Source organism: Sphaeramia orbicularis, chromosome 3 (assembly GCF_902148855.1).
Source record: "Sphaeramia orbicularis chromosome 3, fSphaOr1.1, whole genome shotgun sequence".
In the NCBI taxonomy this organism is placed as follows: domain Eukaryota; kingdom Metazoa; phylum Chordata; class Actinopteri; order Kurtiformes; family Apogonidae; genus Sphaeramia; species Sphaeramia orbicularis.
Window position 1 is genome coordinate 52,357,761 of NC_043959.1, and position 18,793 is coordinate 52,376,553.

General features: G+C 40.1%; 1 protein-coding gene across 3 annotated transcripts in view; it reads right to left on the bottom strand.

Annotated features, from left to right (window-relative positions):
* ankrd11 (ankyrin repeat domain 11) overlaps nucleotides 1-18,793 on the bottom strand; it is a 114,599-nt gene that overhangs the window by 10,180 nt on the left and 85,626 nt on the right. For all 3 annotated transcript variants that reach the window (XM_030129606.1, XM_030129613.1, XM_030129598.1), the window contains exons 3-9: nucleotides 15,583-15,728; nucleotides 12,714-12,846; nucleotides 6,639-6,812; nucleotides 5,501-5,701; nucleotides 5,210-5,352; nucleotides 4,713-4,860; nucleotides 127-4,567 (exon numbers count right to left, since the gene is read on the bottom strand). In XM_030129606.1, the coding sequence (XP_029985466.1) occupies nucleotides 127-4,567; nucleotides 4,713-4,860; nucleotides 5,210-5,352; nucleotides 5,501-5,701; nucleotides 6,639-6,812; nucleotides 12,714-12,846; nucleotides 15,583-15,669 (5,327 nt within the window). In that variant the 5' untranslated portion in view covers nucleotides 15,670-15,728. The remainder of the gene's footprint in view (nucleotides 1-126; nucleotides 4,568-4,712; nucleotides 4,861-5,209; nucleotides 5,353-5,500; nucleotides 5,702-6,638; nucleotides 6,813-12,713; nucleotides 12,847-15,582; nucleotides 15,729-18,793) is intronic.

Below are 18,793 nucleotides of genomic sequence, written 5' to 3' on the forward strand. Positions count from 1 at the left end.
TATTTGGGGATAAGAATATAACCAAATTTTCCTTCTCTCCATCTAAACAACATCTCAAATATGATTAAAGCCCAGGCTAAAGCTTCATAATCAGAATACTGCTGCACATTTATCATGTTTACATACCTTTCAAAGAAAGATGGTGAGCAGGCATTCATGGACATTGTCATAGCTGATGTGTTCTGGCAGTCCAGCCCATCCAACATAATGTCAGGATAATCCTCTGCACTACAAGATGGGGTCCGTGGAGTCTGCATTACCTCCTCATAGCTAGGGCAGGAGATGACAGAAGTTGGTGTGGGGACACCGGTCGGCCTGTTCTGATCTGGTCTGGGAGAAGCCGGAAGGTTCTCTTTCATTTGGTGGCCGGCCAACCAGTCCTTTGAATTCTGACTGTCAGAAGGCTGGAACTTCCTGCCAGGGGACATCATTTGGGCTGGGAGGCCAACATCCTTTAACTTCTTTTCTTTCAGACCAGACTCCAGGCTGTTAGATTTCTTTGATAGCTCACTGCGGTTTTTCCGTACTTCCTCTGTGGACTTGGCTTTGTCCTTGAGTTTAGGATCTCCTGTTTTAGGTCTCAGCCTTTCCATCTGCTTCATTCTTTCTTTATGTCGCTTGTGTTTTTCTTCAATCTCCTGGTCTTTCAGACTCAACATCTGACCAAAACTTGTAATTTGGAGATCACCATCCACCAATAGTTTTTCACGTGGACGATTATCTTTCCGTACTGGTGTGTCTTTGGCCTGAGTGAGCTTTTCATTTTCATCTTTTGACTTGGATTTGCTGTGGTCCATTCTGTTGTCTTTATCCAATGGATCTCGATTTCTGTCCTTTTTAATTTCAAATTTAGGACTGTCTTCTTTTGACCTGTCTTTCAGGACAGTGAGCTGTGGGCTGTCTTTTAACCCTGACTTGACATCCTCTTTAGAGTGTTTAAATGACCCAAATCCGTCAATGTACTTATTCTTCTCCTCTTTTACCTTTTCCTTGTGTTTCTCTTTCTTCTTTTTGTCTTTCATCCGGTCATTGATGACAGTGGATGCTTTGTCTTTGTCCTTCTTGGACATCTCTTTTTCAAATTCCAGTGTCTTATCAAAGTCGTCTTCCCCATCTCCTTTACCTCCGTATGGAAATGTGTACGGATCTGCCTCTAGAGGCATAGGCTCCTTCTCAAAAGGTAAGCTCTCTCTGCGGCTGTAAGATTCTCTAATCTCTTCGGTTTTGTCTCGTTTGTCTCCTTTGTCCTTCTTGACCTTTTCTTTCTCCTTGTCATGGCTTTTCTTGGATGAGGATGAAGAGGAATGTCGATGTCTTTCTTTCTCTCTAAACTTATCCTGTGGTGTCGATATGGACAGGGAGTCTCTCCTGTCCTCGGACACATCTGCCAGGCTGATGTCATAGAAACTGAGGACTGGCTCATGTCCACGGTCAGTAAAACTGTCTGAGGAGATTTCACTGTTCTTATCATTGGAGTCATCCTTGTAGTCATTCATAGCTTCCTCCTCCAGTTTTTCTAGGAGGGACTTTTCATTCTCCCCACTGCCTTTTGATGGTTTCCTTTCCTTCGAATGGTCTAACTTGTCTTTGTATTTACTTTTGGTCTTCTCCTCGCTGGTGTCCCGTTTATCCAAAAGCTTCTGCTTATTCTTCTTGTCTTGGTTAGAGTCCACAGATATTCTGTCTTTTCTTTCCTTATGTTTTGCATCCACAGAATCCTTCTTATCCTTGTTGTGTTTCTCTAAGGAACCTTTCCTGTCTTTGCCTGTGTCAAATACGGCCTTTTCTTTCTTCTTCTCTTTGTGTTCCTTGTCTTTTGCTTTGTCTGTGATATGTTTAGCTTCTGCAGATTTTCTTATCTTTTCAGAGGGGAAATGATCGAGCTCATCATGATCAGGTGTTGAATCTTTTCTCATGGAGTCAAGTGCACCACCTCCGCTGTAACTGTCCTCGTCATCATCACTTTCATCAGTGAATATGTCTGCTATCTTGTACCATGTTTTCTCTCTGATTTTCTCAGGTTTTCTCTCCTCCTTCTTGACCTCTAAGAAATCCTTTTCCCTATCTGTATGCTTGTCTTGAGAGGCTTTGTCTTTCTTATCCTTTGCTAGTTCTGATGACATTTTTCGATCTTTGTCTTTGCCATGAGACTCTTTATGTTTGTCTTTGGCTCCTTCCTTCTTGTCTTTGGTGCCTCGATCTCCATCTTTTTCCTTAACAGTTTTATCTGTGGAGCTTTTCTCACTCTTCTCCTTCTCCTGATCTATCCCTCTGTCTTTTGTTTTGTCCTTGTGCTTGTCGGCTTTTGTCTTCTCTCTCTTTTCCAATCCTTCACCCTTCTTTTCTTTCTCCTTTCCAGAGTGGTTTCTTTCTCTGATATCACAGGATTTGCCAACAGCATCCATGTCTTTAAAGAAAGTATCATTGCTGTACTCATCTCTTATGGACTCCTGCTTGATTTTAATATCCTTTCTTTCCTTCATGAACTCATATGAGTCTTTACGGTCTCGACTGCCATCCAAAGAATCCTTATCTTTTTTGTCTTTGACTGTTTCTGTGGACTCCTTCCTTTTCTTTTCTTTTTCTGCTGAATGACTGGAGTTTAGTTTTTGTTTTTCAGACCAGTCTTTTTTCTTTTCATTTGTCTTCTCTGAGGATTCTTTGTCTTTCTTCTTAGAAGTAGCTTCTTTTTCTGATCTTTTCTCATTGTGATCAGACTTCTTGTCCTTGACTTTGTTTTCTTTCCTCCTCGTCTCTTCCTTAACAGTCTCAACAATTAGTTTAACAGCGTTGTTGGCTTTGTATTCCTTGTACTCTTTGACAGGAGCATCCCAGCTGTCGTCACCATAGAGAGAGGAGTCAGAAGACATCTCTGAGCCCCATCTGTCGTGGTGGTCGTCTGATGCACTGAGTTTTGTGTCCTCCAGGTTGAGGAAGCGGTTATTAACGTCATAGCCTTCATACTCAGACTCTTCCTTCTGAGCTTTGTCCTTTTTACATTTCTCTTTCTCCTCCTTGGAGTTCTTCTCCTTGTCTGCCTTTTGATGCTTTTCTTCTTTTTGCTCACTTTTCCTGTCTGCTTTAGAAGAGGACTTCTCCTTGGACTTTTTCTTCTTTTCCTCCTTGTGAGCTTTTTGTTTATCCTCCTTGGGTTTTTCCTTCTCTTTGACATTTCTGTCCTTGTCAGATTTTACAGGTTTCTCTCTCTCTTCCTTACTTGTCTTATCCTTGGCAGAATCCTTGGCTTTCTTGTTTTTCTCCTCTTTTACTGCTCTGTGCAGGTCTTTCCCAGATGACCACTCCTTGTCCTCAGACTTGCTTTTCAAAAGCCTATCCTCCTTTTTTGAATGGTCTTTTTCGTGTTTGGATAACTTGACCTTGCCCTCAGCTGGAGATTCCGATTCAACGATTAGGGATTTCTGTCTTGAATCGTCAAAATCAAAAGAATAGCTCTTCACAAACTTCTCATTCATGTCTTGATTAAGCACCAGGCTAGGAGCTTTGTCTTTTTCCTTGTTTTTGTGCTTGTGTTTTACTTTATGTTTTTTCAGCACCTTACCATCTCCATCAGTTTTTGAGGCCGTGCCGTCTGTATTGGAGTTCTTGTACAGCTCAGAATTTTTTTTCTCGGTGTTACTGTGCGTGTTATTCTTCTTTTTGTTGTCCTGCGCTTTCCTCTTAACTTGTTTTACTGACTCTACACTGGAATCAGCAGAGGAGTAGTCAGATTCACTGGACAGTCTTGTTCTGACTGAATCTGAAAGAGAACTGACATCTGACCATGTAGGAGAAGACACAGTCTTCCAGCCATCTGTCCTCCACTGCTTTGGATGTTGTTCTGCTAATGACGGCGTTTGTTTTTGACAGTTCAAGTTTCCATGGGAAGAGGAGGAGGATGCGTTAAAGCCAGGTGACTCCTTCAGGCTCGTTGCAGAAGAGTCCTTAATACTGTTTGAGCCCTTATCATCCTCACTCTCCATATCTCCACAATCAGAGTCAGATGTACAGAATTTGTCATTGACTTTACCAAACCTGACTTCTTTACTAACATTGTTTTTACTCTCCTTCTTCCGCTTCTTTTTTACTTTATTTTTGTCTTTTTGTTGTTTAGAGCTCAGGCTCCCAGAGTCTCTAGACTTGGTATTTGTTTGCTGGGCCTGTTGCCGTGATGTAGGTGTAGGTGCAAAACACAACGTCCTATCATCCTCGTCCGAACTGTTACTGTCTGAGATGATTCTCCTGACAGTTTTCTTTGGTGTGAGCGAGTTGCTTTTGGAATAGGTTTTGACCTCCATCTTGGGTATGGAGATGAAACTGTTGGCCTTGCTGATTGAATCCTTACGAAAGTCTTTTTTCAAGAGGTGCTTGTCGTCCACAGGGGGAACTCGTTCCTCCTCGTCATCCTCATCAAATTCATATTCATCTTTGACAGGTGTGACAGCAGATTTAGGAGGATCGAGGTTTTTCCCTTTCAACTTAAGGCCCTTCTCAAACTCTGAATCGGTGTTATTGCCATCCACAGAACTGGATGGGGCAAATGAAGGCGCATCTTCCTCCTCTGAGGACTCTGGGGACAGTAAAAAAAAGACACCATTAGTTCAACTGCCACTTGATAACACAGTCCTACCTACAATGTTTCGCATTACATCCTTAATGTATCTACAATACATGAAGTTCTGTAATTACAGCAGACAATATTTCGCATTACATACCTGATGAGCTTTCTTCACTTGAGGTGTAAGTGCCTTTGCCCAGCAATAGATTCAGCATAGTTGGAGAGTTGGCAACTTTCAATGGTGTTTCACCTCTTCTGTTGCTTTGTCGTGGATCCCCTCCATATCGTAAAAGTAGCTTGACCACCTAAATAGTAACCAAAAAAAAGAAAAAAGTGAAAATCATTACTAGGGTGTAATTTATAGAAGCAAGCTTGGCAGAACTTCTTTAATTTTTCACTGTAATAATGCATAAATAAAAACAATGATTACAGTCTAGTAAGAGTATTTCTCTCATTATCATTGAGGTACAAACATGGGTTAATTTGGTTAAAAGAGAATTTATTATAACACCTGTTAATTAACAGAACTTACAAAGTGACGTACCTCCTAATATAATAACCACTCAGTATTTTAACTTGGGGAATGTAGAAATTGCTGTCATTGTTGTTGCAGTACTTGTTTAGTATTTGTTGAGAAACTAATAATGTTGTCACCTTGAAATGTCCATTGTTAGACGCATCATGTAAAGGTGTGTCATCATCCAGTCCCTTGGTATTGACCTCTGCCCCGGCTGCCAGCAGCTGCTTGGCCACATCGTAGTACCCCCTGTTACACGCTTCATGCAATGCAGTCCAGCCTAATCACAGAAAGAATTGTGTTAACATACATTGTGAAAGTATACAATACAAAACAGTAGCATAATAAATATATAAAGTAACATTATAAAACACAATATAAACAACACAATGTAAAAGATAAAGGGCCGTATATATGTAATCACTCACCTGCAAAGTCTTTTACATTCACATCAGCTCCCTCACTTATGAGCTCCTTGATGCGTCGTACCTCCCCACGTATTGCTGCTCTGTGCAGCCTAGTTTCACCTCTCTCATTCCGTTTATTCACTTTGTCTTTGGTTTTAGATGCAGAGTTTGGCGTTCCCTTCTGACCCAGACTGGACTGTGACTGGTGCTTTGGTGTTGTGTCTGTGGGAAGAAGATGGGCTCTTTAGTTAACTGATACAAGGGATAATCCATATTTTATTGATAATTTCACACTTGCTTTTATCCTTGGTTTGTCTCTTGTGTAATGGCGATGGAGCAGCTTACTGCCAGATGGGGGCAGTGTTGCACCAACCATCAGCCTTCAAGTGGTCAGTTCTACTTCACATGAGCTCATTTCATCACATTTACAAGATTAAAACCAAGCCTTAATCACATTTACATTATTGAGTTTGCAGTTATTGTCCCAAATGATATTTGAAACTTACTCATTTAATCTATGTCCATGCCTTTCGGCATGCAACTACAGCATTAACATACAAATAAAATATGTAGAGGCCAAACCAGCTCCATCTCCTATGTAAACAATGAGAGAAAAAGTACGACTTCACACCAACAATGCGGTTTAAGGTGTCCAATAAATTCAGTGCCAAATGGATTTGTCAACCATCATTTAATGCACTATTTGAGTGGAGAGTACATGTAATGAATAATTATTAAAAGGAGAACAAATATCAGCTAAATATTTACAGATGATTTGTGCTCTATCTGCTGTGATTTTGCATGGATGTTACGATTACACCATTTGTTCCAGACTAAAGCATTTCAAAAACAGGAGTTAGTTTCATTCCTATGCTGCATATAAAACATGTACTACCAATGAACGCAGTATCACATTTGTAGTAAGAATGAATGAGAACCATCTTAAAAATCCAGACTCAAAATTAAAGTACTGGTCTTATGGCGTGTGCATGACTAGGGGGAAAAAATATGACAACATGCTCAGCTTCCAGTAATAAACAGAAGCAAACTACCCATGTTTCATCCCCGACCTTTGCCTCTCTCATCAAACTTGCACACATTTTTCCCCTCACACAGCCTTACATTCACAGCAGACGTGGCCTGTATGATAAGCGCGCACCTGGACTGTTGACGGACTCCTCAGCTGTCATTTGCATGAGCAAGGCCACCTGCTGCCGCTCTGAGAGGGGGTACCCGGCCCGGATCCCTGGCATCCCCATTCCAAACGGCAAGCCCGCCTTCCGGGTGTTGGTGGGCTCCTTTTTAATGCGCTTCCGCTCTGGACCTGGTTTCTCTGTAACAAAAAGAAGACCAAAGTACATTTAATTGAGCTGCACAGACACACATACACACTCCAACAAAAGTAATTTACTGAACTCTGAGGAAGGGGAGAATAATGTGTGTTAAGTGTTTTCTTTGCTCACTTTTGGAATTATTGTTAAATTCTTCTAAGAGTAAATATAATGTGAATATTTGTGTTGAGATGGATGTTAAAAGAATACACCTGAATCTCTTAATTTGGTGCTTATCCTATTTTGTGATCATTTGTTGTGCTCTTGAATAATAATGGCAAACTATCACTATTTCAATGAGAAATTTAGTCCTTACATGGGAAATTGTGCCTGTAAATATTTTAGTTTGACAAAAGCAGTGAACATAATTTACAACTACTAAACAGAAAACTGTTTTAAATCATATATACAAGCCTTTTTTAGGCATTACTGTGGTGGTTTCAATCAATGTGAGAACCATCCTCTGTTTAATATACCTGTAATCCAGTATGTTATTGGATCAGTGATAGAGGGGTAGCTCTTTTATCAATACTCAACAACTCCTGAGGAGAGAGGGGACCAGCAAGAAGCACGCTAATATTTGCCTCTGAGCCAATCAGCCCAAATCAAGCCGAAAGATGGTGTGACTTGGCTGAACAACAGTTATTGCGACATAGTTGGTGTACATTTCAATTCAACATGGCTTTGCCAAGGTCACCACATGTCTGCCTGCCAGGCTCAGTTGAGACATGGTGCTACTGGACAAAAGCAGCTGCTCCACAAGGACACACCCAGCAATTATTTTCAGTGGCAACATACCATCTGATGACCCTCAGAGGGGGTAAAGATACACATGACTGTGCAGTGTAACAAATGGGAGAAACAACTCTTGTAGGAAGAAAGGCCAAGTAATAATATAAACATCAAGTACCAAAAACACAAACAAAGAGAGACTGAGAGAACCACAGACATAAGCAGAACAGTAAAATGTGTCTGAGCACATCTACTGAAGGGATTTCAAGACAGACTTCATTACTGAAGGCCACAACACACAAGTAAACACAACAAGAAAGCAACATGGTGAACCTCACTTCCGGTGGGTAAAGATTTTCCAGGAAAAGATTTTTCCAGACCCAAGTACAGAACTGATGAACTTTCAGTAACATCTGTGAACACTTACAGCTAATGTACCCCCACCCCTCTTTGATACATTCTCACGTTCTCCACAGCATTTGCCATTTAGACACATTCCTTCTTCTAAGACTTTAACAGCAGGAACCACAGACGCAGTCCAAACATGTTTTTGAGCACCAGAACAGAGAAAGTGCTACGTTAGCTTTTCCAGAGTATGTTTACAATATTGGAAACCAGAAAGGCAGTTATTACTCTGATGTACCGAAAAGAGAATGGTGACTAACAAACATACATGGTTATGGCCACATAGCTAAGTATCTGAAACAAGACTGAAACAGAGCAACAGCTAATGTAGTGATAACATGGATGATATGGATGAACATCGAGCAGCTGAAAACCCATTGCACATATTGCAATGATTTGGTGCAATGAAAGAAAAAGTAATAGTGCTGTCACTTGACAGTCATTTGTAACACAATCTAAGAATTAGGGATACTGGATTTCAACATGAATAACAATACATAAGGACTTTCGCTTGCCTCCTGATCACTTAACTTTGATGAACATGTCATATGTACATTACTGAATTCTGCAAAAGGATAAACCATCTTCCATAGTATGTCTGTTTGATGCAAGTCTATTTAGGGAAGGCAGATATCTCTATCATCTGTCTTAGTAAAATGATATTACTTTGCTTACAGACAGGATTGAAACCTTACTCTTTAAACTGTTTGAAACTGGATGAACAAGAAAGGAGGAAAGGAGAATAATAAAGGAAAGTGAGGTAGCTTGGGATAGTCACCTGATGAAAAGACTGTCAGGGGAGGGGACCACATCAAACATAAATGTCAAGTTATAATAGAGGTAGCTTTTAATATGGCAGACAGACAATACTATAGTGTTTGCCACCTGCAAAACAAAGGCACCGTCTGGTTCCATTGGCCAAGAAACTCCCTGACAAGTAGAACCACTCTAACCAGCCTGACCAGGTACAAGGTTTGACCGGAGTACATCAGAGTGAAACAATATTCTGTTGAGGGGCTCATAAAAAATTGCATAAACAGGAAGTTGAGGCAGAACAGAAAGGAAGTGGCCAACAGGATGTTTTGTCAATGCTTTGCATTGAGCAAGACTCAAATATACACCCTGAACATAGCTGACTGTCTCATACTAGATCTCTGTTTCTGTCCAACTGGAATGTTAAATGGTACTTTAATAAGTTATGCAGCGAGTACACATCTGTCTTTCTACTGGTGTTTTTCAGAGCCAGTGTACTACTGGAGACAAATGTCTGTGTGCTATAACCTGCCAGGGGAAAAGATGTGTGGGCTGCAGATCTGTACAAACCACTGTCTCGGCTTGAAACCCATGATATGTGGATCAGCTCACAGCTTCCCTCATGTTCATACATCCAGCCATTATTATGGTGCTGCACTACTGACCCATATGTTAAGGCCGGTTTACAATTATCCTCAAAGATGTACAGACCAACTTCCCCCCTGCATATAAAAAAATACAGCTCTCTGATCAGTTTGAATGAGATCAATTAAGAGCTGAAGTAGAAAAGCCTATGCAGAGGCTGCATTTAACTTTCAAACTTATGGATCTATTACTCATATTTCTGTTTCCCTGACACACACCCACTGCTGTGGCCTGAGCTTTATTCGAAGAGAAAGCTCTTTTCAGTCTGAGCAATTAACAAGCATTAATAAGGCATTTTCATATCAAAGAGAGAATGTGTTTCACAAACACTTTTCAGAGTTCATACTAAAGATGGATGACAAACTCAACTAAAAATGTGATGGAAGTAGTCTTGTCCAGAATAACAGCCCCCATCTACAGGATATGACTGCTCACATAATGGTTTGGTAAGTATGAAATTGTTGTGAATAATACACTATAGCCCTTACAGTCATCAGAACTCAAACCTGTTTGAAGACCAACTGGAGATGTTAGACAGCACTCACCACCACTATTATCAAAACAATGGGTGAACAGCTTTTAAGAGAATGACATTTATTACTCCAGTGGAGTTCAGAGACTGTAAAACCACTGGCAAGTATCACTGAAATTGACCTGGAGGAAAAAAGTAGTGCAACAATTCGCTAACACCATTTATGTTATTTTTTTTTTAAATTCGTCATCCGGCTGTATGACAAAGGGCCGGTCTGACACAATCAAACGCTGAGTGACAACAATATTAAGACAATTTGTGTCACAGTGATAATTCATTTTAAATATCACTATAGCTGATTATGCAATAACACTGTGCCATGTAACTGTTTATGCTGTCAGATGCCATATATGTAAGATAACTCAAACACTGACTGACTACGCTCAGAGAAGCACCACAGAAAGTAATGCTTGCCTTGGGTAACGTGTAGAATTTATGAGATAAAATGTAGTCACAATTTCTGCGGAGAACAATTTCAATTATATCTTATATCCAAACTAATTTCTTGGCAACATTTATTAAATTACTTCCTGGCTCAAGTTACAGATCAAAACCCTAACATCTTATTTAAGAGGCCAGCAAATTATTGTAATTTCAATATTCAGTAAATCTTAGCACTACAAAATATGTGCCAAGTCTTGTTTTGGTGTGTCACTGCTGATGAATATCCTCACAAAAGTGACCTGAAAACACCAGTGTGCACAAAGTAATTTGTGTGGAAACAGTGCATAGTGTGGGTGCAGTCTTAATTTGAAATCTACGCCAATAGCCTGAGTGCTGTTGATAGTGGCAGTTAAGCCAGAGAAAATAGAGGGAATGGGGGGGTGATATGAGTTGAAGGAAGATGACCTCAGGAAGGTGGAATGCTGCTGTCTAGAGCTTCTACACGAAGAGGTCAAGGGAGACTTAACAGCTCTATGAATGGGGGGTGGGGGGGTGAGCTTGAGTAATCTGCAGTGTACTATCCTCAGGCATACAGCAAGTGTATTTCTATCAGTCTAGCCTAGTGATTTCTTATATTTGTAAACACTATGCAGCAATTTGCATTTTGCAGGCTAAATAGAAAGAGCTCTGTCCTCACATTATACTACCACTTAACCAATTCAACACATTTATCTGAAGTTACTTAAAATACTAAAGCACTGAAATCAGGAACCTCTGCACCACACTTCTGCATTTTATATTTTTTTCTTGTTGAGCTTTAATTACTACACATTCCTATACAGCCAGCAGAAACAGCAGCTGCAACAATTATCTTACTATGTTATTTAACAACTGATTTTATGTGTAGTCTCGTATAGGCAGATTTTCCTATATGTGATACCTCAAGATAGATCCAGCACCACAATTCTAGAAAAGGGAAAAAACCCCAGTTTGGATAGTTTGGGATGTTTGTATTTCTTTAAGAGATTCATATTTGTGCCTTGCAAAATACTGTTGAGGGGAGACATTTTGGTGGAACATTTGCACGTGGAGAAACGAGCTGTGGTGTTAAAATGAATAAAATCCAGCAAAAGAAACTGCAACTCTGAGGTTGTTGTTGTGGTGCTTATACATAACAAGGAGGCTTTTGAAAACGACAACACCGACAGTGGAAGGGAGGAGAATGCTGACTGAAATAGTTCCCAAGTTACAGGCTTATTCCGAAAGAGAGCATCCTGTCGCTAGACTACCAAATGAGTTAAACTACTATGCAAAGCTATCTATGCTCAGGTGATCACAGACTTTATATTCTAATTCATAGCATCAAATCAACACAAGAACTAAGATACTGTGACTTTTAAAGGCAACCTTCTCACCTGAATACCAACATGCTCCTGCATCAGTTTACTGGTGACCCTATAGCCAAACCTAGTAACAGATTAGCACAACAGACAATCCAGCTGGTTTTAACATGAAGAATTCAAACCTCCCACTAAGTAAAAAGGGGATGAGACTGACCACTTTCTAGGAAAAACTAGAAATGGGTCATGAAAGCCAAAAAATGTCAAAAAAACAAACAAACCAGCCAATAACACAACAGTAATGACATAAAAACTCTACACTAATCCCAAAGATATAGTCTGCTTAACAATCATGCAACACCATGTGGACACAGAATGGGCCAAAACATACACATAAACATACATGCATGCACAACAAGAGTGTAAGTGAGGAAAACAAGTTAGAGCTTTACAATCCAGCATTCCACCCATTTGTGATTCCCTTGAGCTACAAAATAATTAGGCACAACCCCATGTGTCTATAAAACATTGGTCCAATCTTACTTAACCAAATCCCAAACCATAATAGTCATCTGTTGCAACCCACTCAGCTTTCCACTCCTGACAAGACGGGAGAGCCTTTTGAAGTATAATCACTGAAAATAAACCAACGAAGCAACTCCACCACTGCTGATGATGAAGACTATTACTAAAGCCCCAGAGTTCATCCATTATCAACAAACTAAAACAGGAGCCAGCAAACCCCAAAATAAAATAAGCACAAGCAGTAGTCCTTCTCTCCCTACCTGAAGAGAACACAAAGCCGTTGAAAAACCAAAGTCAAACCTGGTCAGATCTGTATGTAATTCAAATCCACAGTTAATTGGATTATGGTTTTGTGTGGTCTTCTCCTTTAGGATTGTGACTACATGAGAGAACTCCTCAGACTGTGCCAAAGACACACAGCTAACTTGTAGCGAGGTCTGGATCAAAGCCTGCTTATAATGACCAAATCTCTGTCACAGAGCACACATAGCTACTTCCTGTTAGGCTGACAGGGTATGTTATTAAATGCCTTTTTCCATTTCCCACTTGAAGATGTATGACTAAAATGCATCCCAATGCTTTCTTACCTGAGTCAGAATCTTTCTGGTCTCCATTAGCTCCTGCAGTGAAGGGCAACTTCCTTTTAGGGGCCTTTTCTTTCATCTCTTTGACCCCATCACTGCGATCCAATTTGGGAGTCTTGTTTGACAACACTTTATCCTGTAAAAAGAAACAAATCATAGTGTGTCAACACTTTACGTGACTAAGAGTAAAAGTAACAGTGCATTTAAATAATACATATAAATAGCATTGTAGTTAATCAATATATATTTTTCTGACTAAATGACAAAAGGAATCAGCAACAAAAGTATTAGCTAACTCTTCATCTTTCAACCACCTCTTAAATTTGCTGCCACTCTGAAGTCTTTAAGGCATTACAGGCTTTAAACTTTTCCATGGTGTTTCCTTCTGAATTCCTGATGCCGGCTCGACTCTGTGGTCGACAGCTGCTGGAAACAATCATAAGTCTATCTGCTAACAACAGATGTAAATATTTCCAAGTCTGTTCAACTTATTTCTTGGTTGTATTAGGGGGGTGAAAGTGATGAAGATTTGCTTATAACACAAAGCATCTTTAAAATGATTTGAGGGAAAAACATGTACAATAATCTAACCAAGACAATTGTAATTTTTTAAAAAAGCACAATCCTGATATGATCAGTAAACAAAAAATGATCTAAGCATGTAAATGTTGTTTGTTTTGGACAATTATCTAGAAATTCTAAAAAACAATGGGCTTCAAGTACAAAATACTTTACGGTGTCATACAGGAAACATAAGTGCAGGTAATGCATAATGTACACATGATCACTTCAGTGCACATATATGCCTCTGCCCCATCTTCTGTCCCCTGCTCATGTCTCTTTGCCACAGGGCAGGTTTTCCATTATGTGTCGACTCTCTGAACTCCTCCCCCTGCCCTGCCCCAGTCATAAGACTATGATGTCATGGTACAGTAGAGACAAACACTGTCAGCTACAGTTAGCAGATCACTCTCTCTCCCTTCCTCTCACTGTCTATGTCTTAGCTGATCTTCACAAAGAAAACTGGTGTTAATGTAAATGCATGATGCATACATCTGGACACGTGCACAAGCCACAGCTAATCTTGGAAATGGGAAAGCCATGAGTGTTATTTCTTAAAGACATGAAAATAAAAACAGTGAGTGCACTGTAAAACTACACTTGTAATTAATTGGTCAAATAGCTGAGGCCTAAGTTGGACTGATTTGTTTTTTTTTTCTGAATTGAATTGAAAGACGCTGTGACAACTAGACTTTCCTTAGATACGCCTTCATAAGACAGTCTGTTTGGTGGTCTCCTAGCAATGCCTGATCTTTTCGCCTCTCTCCGTTTTCCACCCACTCCTGTGTGCTACATTCCCTCCCTCCCTTTCTCTATGCCAGAGTCTGATGCAATCCTTTGCAGAGGGCTGTAAATCCATGCCTGTAAAAGCCGTACCTCTTCTCTTTCCTCCTCTTAGTGCTGCTGCCAGTAGCTTAACAGTTGGCAAACACTATGACATCATCAAGCAGCGCCCAATACTTTGTTCCACTGCAAACAATGTGACTGTATCTGTGTCAAATTAAAGGGACACCATCATTATGGCCTGCATTTCAAACCCAAACATGTCTAAAGAGGCCGACAAACCCACGACACTCAACAACTTCCTCCTAAATGTGGCTGAGAAATGCAGCGTTCTTGCAGTCTAATCTTAGTAGTACTCTTTTTAGGCACCAAAATCCAAAAAGCAGTTATGCAATTTTCAGCTGTGCAATTCTGCATAAAGCTTGTCCTAGTCCAGTTGGAATACATCTGGTAAACATCAGACAAAAATCAATCAAAAAGCCAAGCCAAAGCAGGAAGCACAAACATTATTTTCCTCTCTGTGCATTTTGAAGGTTTTTAATCACACAAATTGGTGTGATTTTAGTGGGATCATTGGGCTGGGCTGTGCAACATGGCTTGAAAATTCCAACTATAAACCACACTGTAAATAAAAAAATAAAAGTCAGTAGGGATTTTTTGATCTTTGGTGAAATTCAATAAAAAGCATCACATATCTTCTCCCTTATTCATCATTATTTATCATAAAATATATTTTTATAATCTTGCCAGTATGAAAAGCATGCTAGTAAAGCCTGCAAAAAGAGGAATTGAAAGCACAGTGTTGTGCTTGTCTGTGTGTCAAAGTCTGACAGACAGACATCAGTAAATCAAACCAAAACACAGTAAAGTATTATTATTAAAGTATTATCTTTTCTTTTTAAACTACACGAGTACTATGAACATTTACCTGCCAGTGTGCCAAAGAGCGTTCAAAGATTTATTTGACAATAACAAAATCTACCTGTGTATAGTGTTGGCATTTCCTTCTCTCATGACATAAGGTTTAGGATGCAACATGATTTATCCATTAGTGTAAACGTGTAAATATAATCGTCAATAGGCAAATTATCACACAACCCTAAGTGAAATTTCCATTAATGAAAATTCACACCTCCAGAAACACATATCCTAAATGAGATATGCACAATAGGCCACTATACTAACCAGTGTACAAGGGGACAAGGCCGACTACAAAATATCACTGATGAGAAAAAGTCGGCTGAGATTTGCATTACATGCATCCTCTACACAGGCCAGATGGCAGAACCAACAATACCATCAACCATCAAAATATCTTAATTGAAACACATATGTAGACACATTTTTCATATTTGAGGACACTTGGGGAGGCAGGATACTCCTAGTTGAAGGATTGTCTGTCAGTCAGATTTTGCTTACTCTATGTATCACCTTCCAAGTTTAATGGCACTCTTTTAAAAACAAAAAGGCTCTCATGCTGATACTGTAGAATGTGGTTTCTGGGGAATGTTTGTGTTTGTAGTCTTACCTTCTTCCCACCCTGCTTCTCCACCATGTCGGTGTTGAGTGGGAAGTGGTCCAGCTGGGGGGTTTTAGAACCCCCACCTTTGGGCATCGTTCAGCTCTCCCCACGCCAAGCTTCATTCACGCTGCCATTGCATCGTCATCAACCGTCTGGAACAAAGACAAGAAAAACAGAAAGAGACGGTGAGGGTGGGAGGTTAGCACCTGGCCACTATGTTTCTTTGACAACACATTAACACACAGCCAGACAATGAAGCCATTACATTAGCGGCACATCAAGCACTCTATTTTCAACTATTGCGCTGCTGATCTGGAGAAAGAGCAGTTGGGAGGGACGGCAGCCGCCTGGATTTCAGCTTTGGCTGGCTAAAGCTCATCTGCTTGCCAGGCTGAACCCAAAGAGCGCAAGGTCTGGTTAAACACTTAAAACATCCTCATTAATCTTTCAGTAACAAAGCAGCACAGGCATGATTTAAATGTAAACTATAATATCTCTACGGCAGTATTACACTGGTATTTAGGGATGATGACAGGACAGACCATGTTTGATATTGCGTAACACGAGTGTTGGTGGACCGTGAGAGAGCTACAGCTGAGGAATGTCTTTAGGAATGTGACTGGCACGCCTCAACAAAAATCTTGCCGACAACATTCTGTCATAACAAGCCATCCTCATACTCTTCATCATATCCTTAATCAAGCCATTGCTAAACCTTGACCAACTAGCCTTGTTACAGCAAAACCCACACGTCTCTCTTATAAGCTGGGAGTGTTTTATTTGTTTATTATGTACTTTCTGTATAGGTTAATGTGCTCTGTATTCTTATTGTTTCGTCCTCTGTACACAATAATGTGCACATTACTATCTGCTGCCTCCTTCATGAAGAGAGGCCTTCTGCTTCACAGGGCCATGAATTAATCATACATTCCTTCCTCAATTCTCTCCTCCATAATGCACTTTCCCTTCAGAATGCGTCCAAGTATGATCATCCCTGTGACTGACTGAGTGACTGAACAGATGAGACCATGGCTGCATCATTTTTTTCCCTTCTACTCAGAGACACTGGCGCTCCTATCTTCTCTGGCGCCACTTCCATCTCCCCTACCCCCACCCTCCTTCTGCAGTTATCCTATTCAAAGACTGCTATTTATATCCCTCCAGTCAAGTCAGTCAAGTCAAGACAGCTAGCCAGCCAACCAGAGAGGCACACAACTACAGAGGATGTACTGCTCCCATTTTACTGGTGGATGGAAACAGAGACATAGAAAACCACAGCCCCCATCCTCAAGCTCATTGTTACTCCCTGGTGGCTACTGCTAGGTGCTTGCATCAACCACCCCTCACCTCCCACCTCTCACCACACCAAACAAAGTGGCAGGAAGGTCGACCACTCACAGAAATAAACAATCTATGCAGTGTCACGAACAAACACCTTAAACTGGGTCAGCTGGGCTTCTGGAACAATAATCTCAGCACTATTTTGGGAATACTATGATGGGCGGTAATAGCAACAGAGCAATTTGCTGACATGAGAAATACAGGAAAATTATGTTTGCAAGCTAGCAGTCACACAAAAGCACACACAGGGAGAGGAAACCCTGCTCAAAACCACAGGCCTCATTTCCTTTGTAATTCCATCCCAATGAAAAGATACATAACATCTGCTAGCTGTGTGTTCGTGTTTATGTCTCAGTCATGTTTTTGCTACTAAACAATTGATTATTTCCATGTACAAGTGATTCACTGAGTTTGTATGAAACCAACGGACAGAAAATGGCACAACTGCAATGCATATTGTATCTTTCAGGATTTAGCGTTGATGACAAACAGAGCTGTATCTGAACATGAGTTGTTCTTCATGGCTCCTCTGTCAAGTCGCCTTGTGAATCTAAATATAAACCACTGTAAACCAGTGTGTACAGTGCAGTAAAAATAAAACAGCTCGTGGTGTCTAAATAAATCAGTGTCTGAAAGCACAGAGGGGCAGAGCGAACAACAGTCCTCGGATTATTTAAAAAAGCAAAGTAAGAAAGTGACACCTTCACAAATTTTTTTTTTTTTAAAAAACAAAATACAAGAGCAATATTTATTAGTATTTTAAAAGGTTTCAGTTAATAAGTCTTGTAAACTTTGTTGTCATGTGTAAGGGCAAAACAACATTCCTAGCGGGCCAACCACTGTACACGGTGTAAAATAAGTCTGTGCTGATTTTCTGTTTGTGTAAATCCAAATCTAGAGAATATTACGCAAGGCTAAACTAAAGTCATCAAGTAGTTCTTGATTACAAAATATTGACAGTAAATGATTCCTTTCAGTCATGCAGATTTTAATAAAATATCGGATGAGCTCTATTCCACATATCAATTATCATTGATTTTGCTGCAAATATTTAAGTAAAAGTTAAATCAAAATGTCTGGAATGTACATCCACTTATTCTAGTAAAATAAAACATGTTCTGTTTGTCCAATTCCAAAAACATTGAGTGAAAGTCTAAAAACTGTGTGAAATACATGGGGTTTGAATTAAAAAGTGATTCCTGTTTAAGTACATTTTTTGGATGCAGCAGCTCAACTATCTAACGCCTGCCATTAAACGCCTTGTTTGTTCACAGTAGGGTTTTGTTGATAGACAGTGTTGGGGTTGGCACAAATTCTTACAATGCACCATGTAAACAGCACTGGGCAGCGTTCAAAACATGATACTGTTAGGTTACCTACTTCTTACTATATAATATTGTATGTTAAAAACTAGGTTATGTGACAGTGCCATATGTTTTGTCATGTGCAAGATTTTTTTTTAAATTCATATGCAAGAATTAAAATTTAAAAAATTACATATTGCAAGACATAAGAGCAATGCTGTCAAGTTTTACTGTCTTATGCATGACGTCAGCCAAGTTAGACTTGGCCAGAGTGATGATGACTGCAGAAAGGAGTTGTGAGGTGAGCCAGAGAAGCAATCTCTTCCAAATGAAGGACAAGAGCTGCCAGCACCATTCTTCATCCACTCCCTCTCCTATTCATAAACATACAGCACACTTTTCTCCCTGTGCTCCTTGTTCTGGTCTCTCCTCATCCTCCTGTAGCATCGCCTCTATCCTCAGAGCCACTCCCTCTGCGGTCAGATAGAGGCCAACACTTCAGCATATTGCAGCATGCTGTGTGAACACTCGCAGATGCACTGATGCACACATTACAGCATGCATGCAGTATT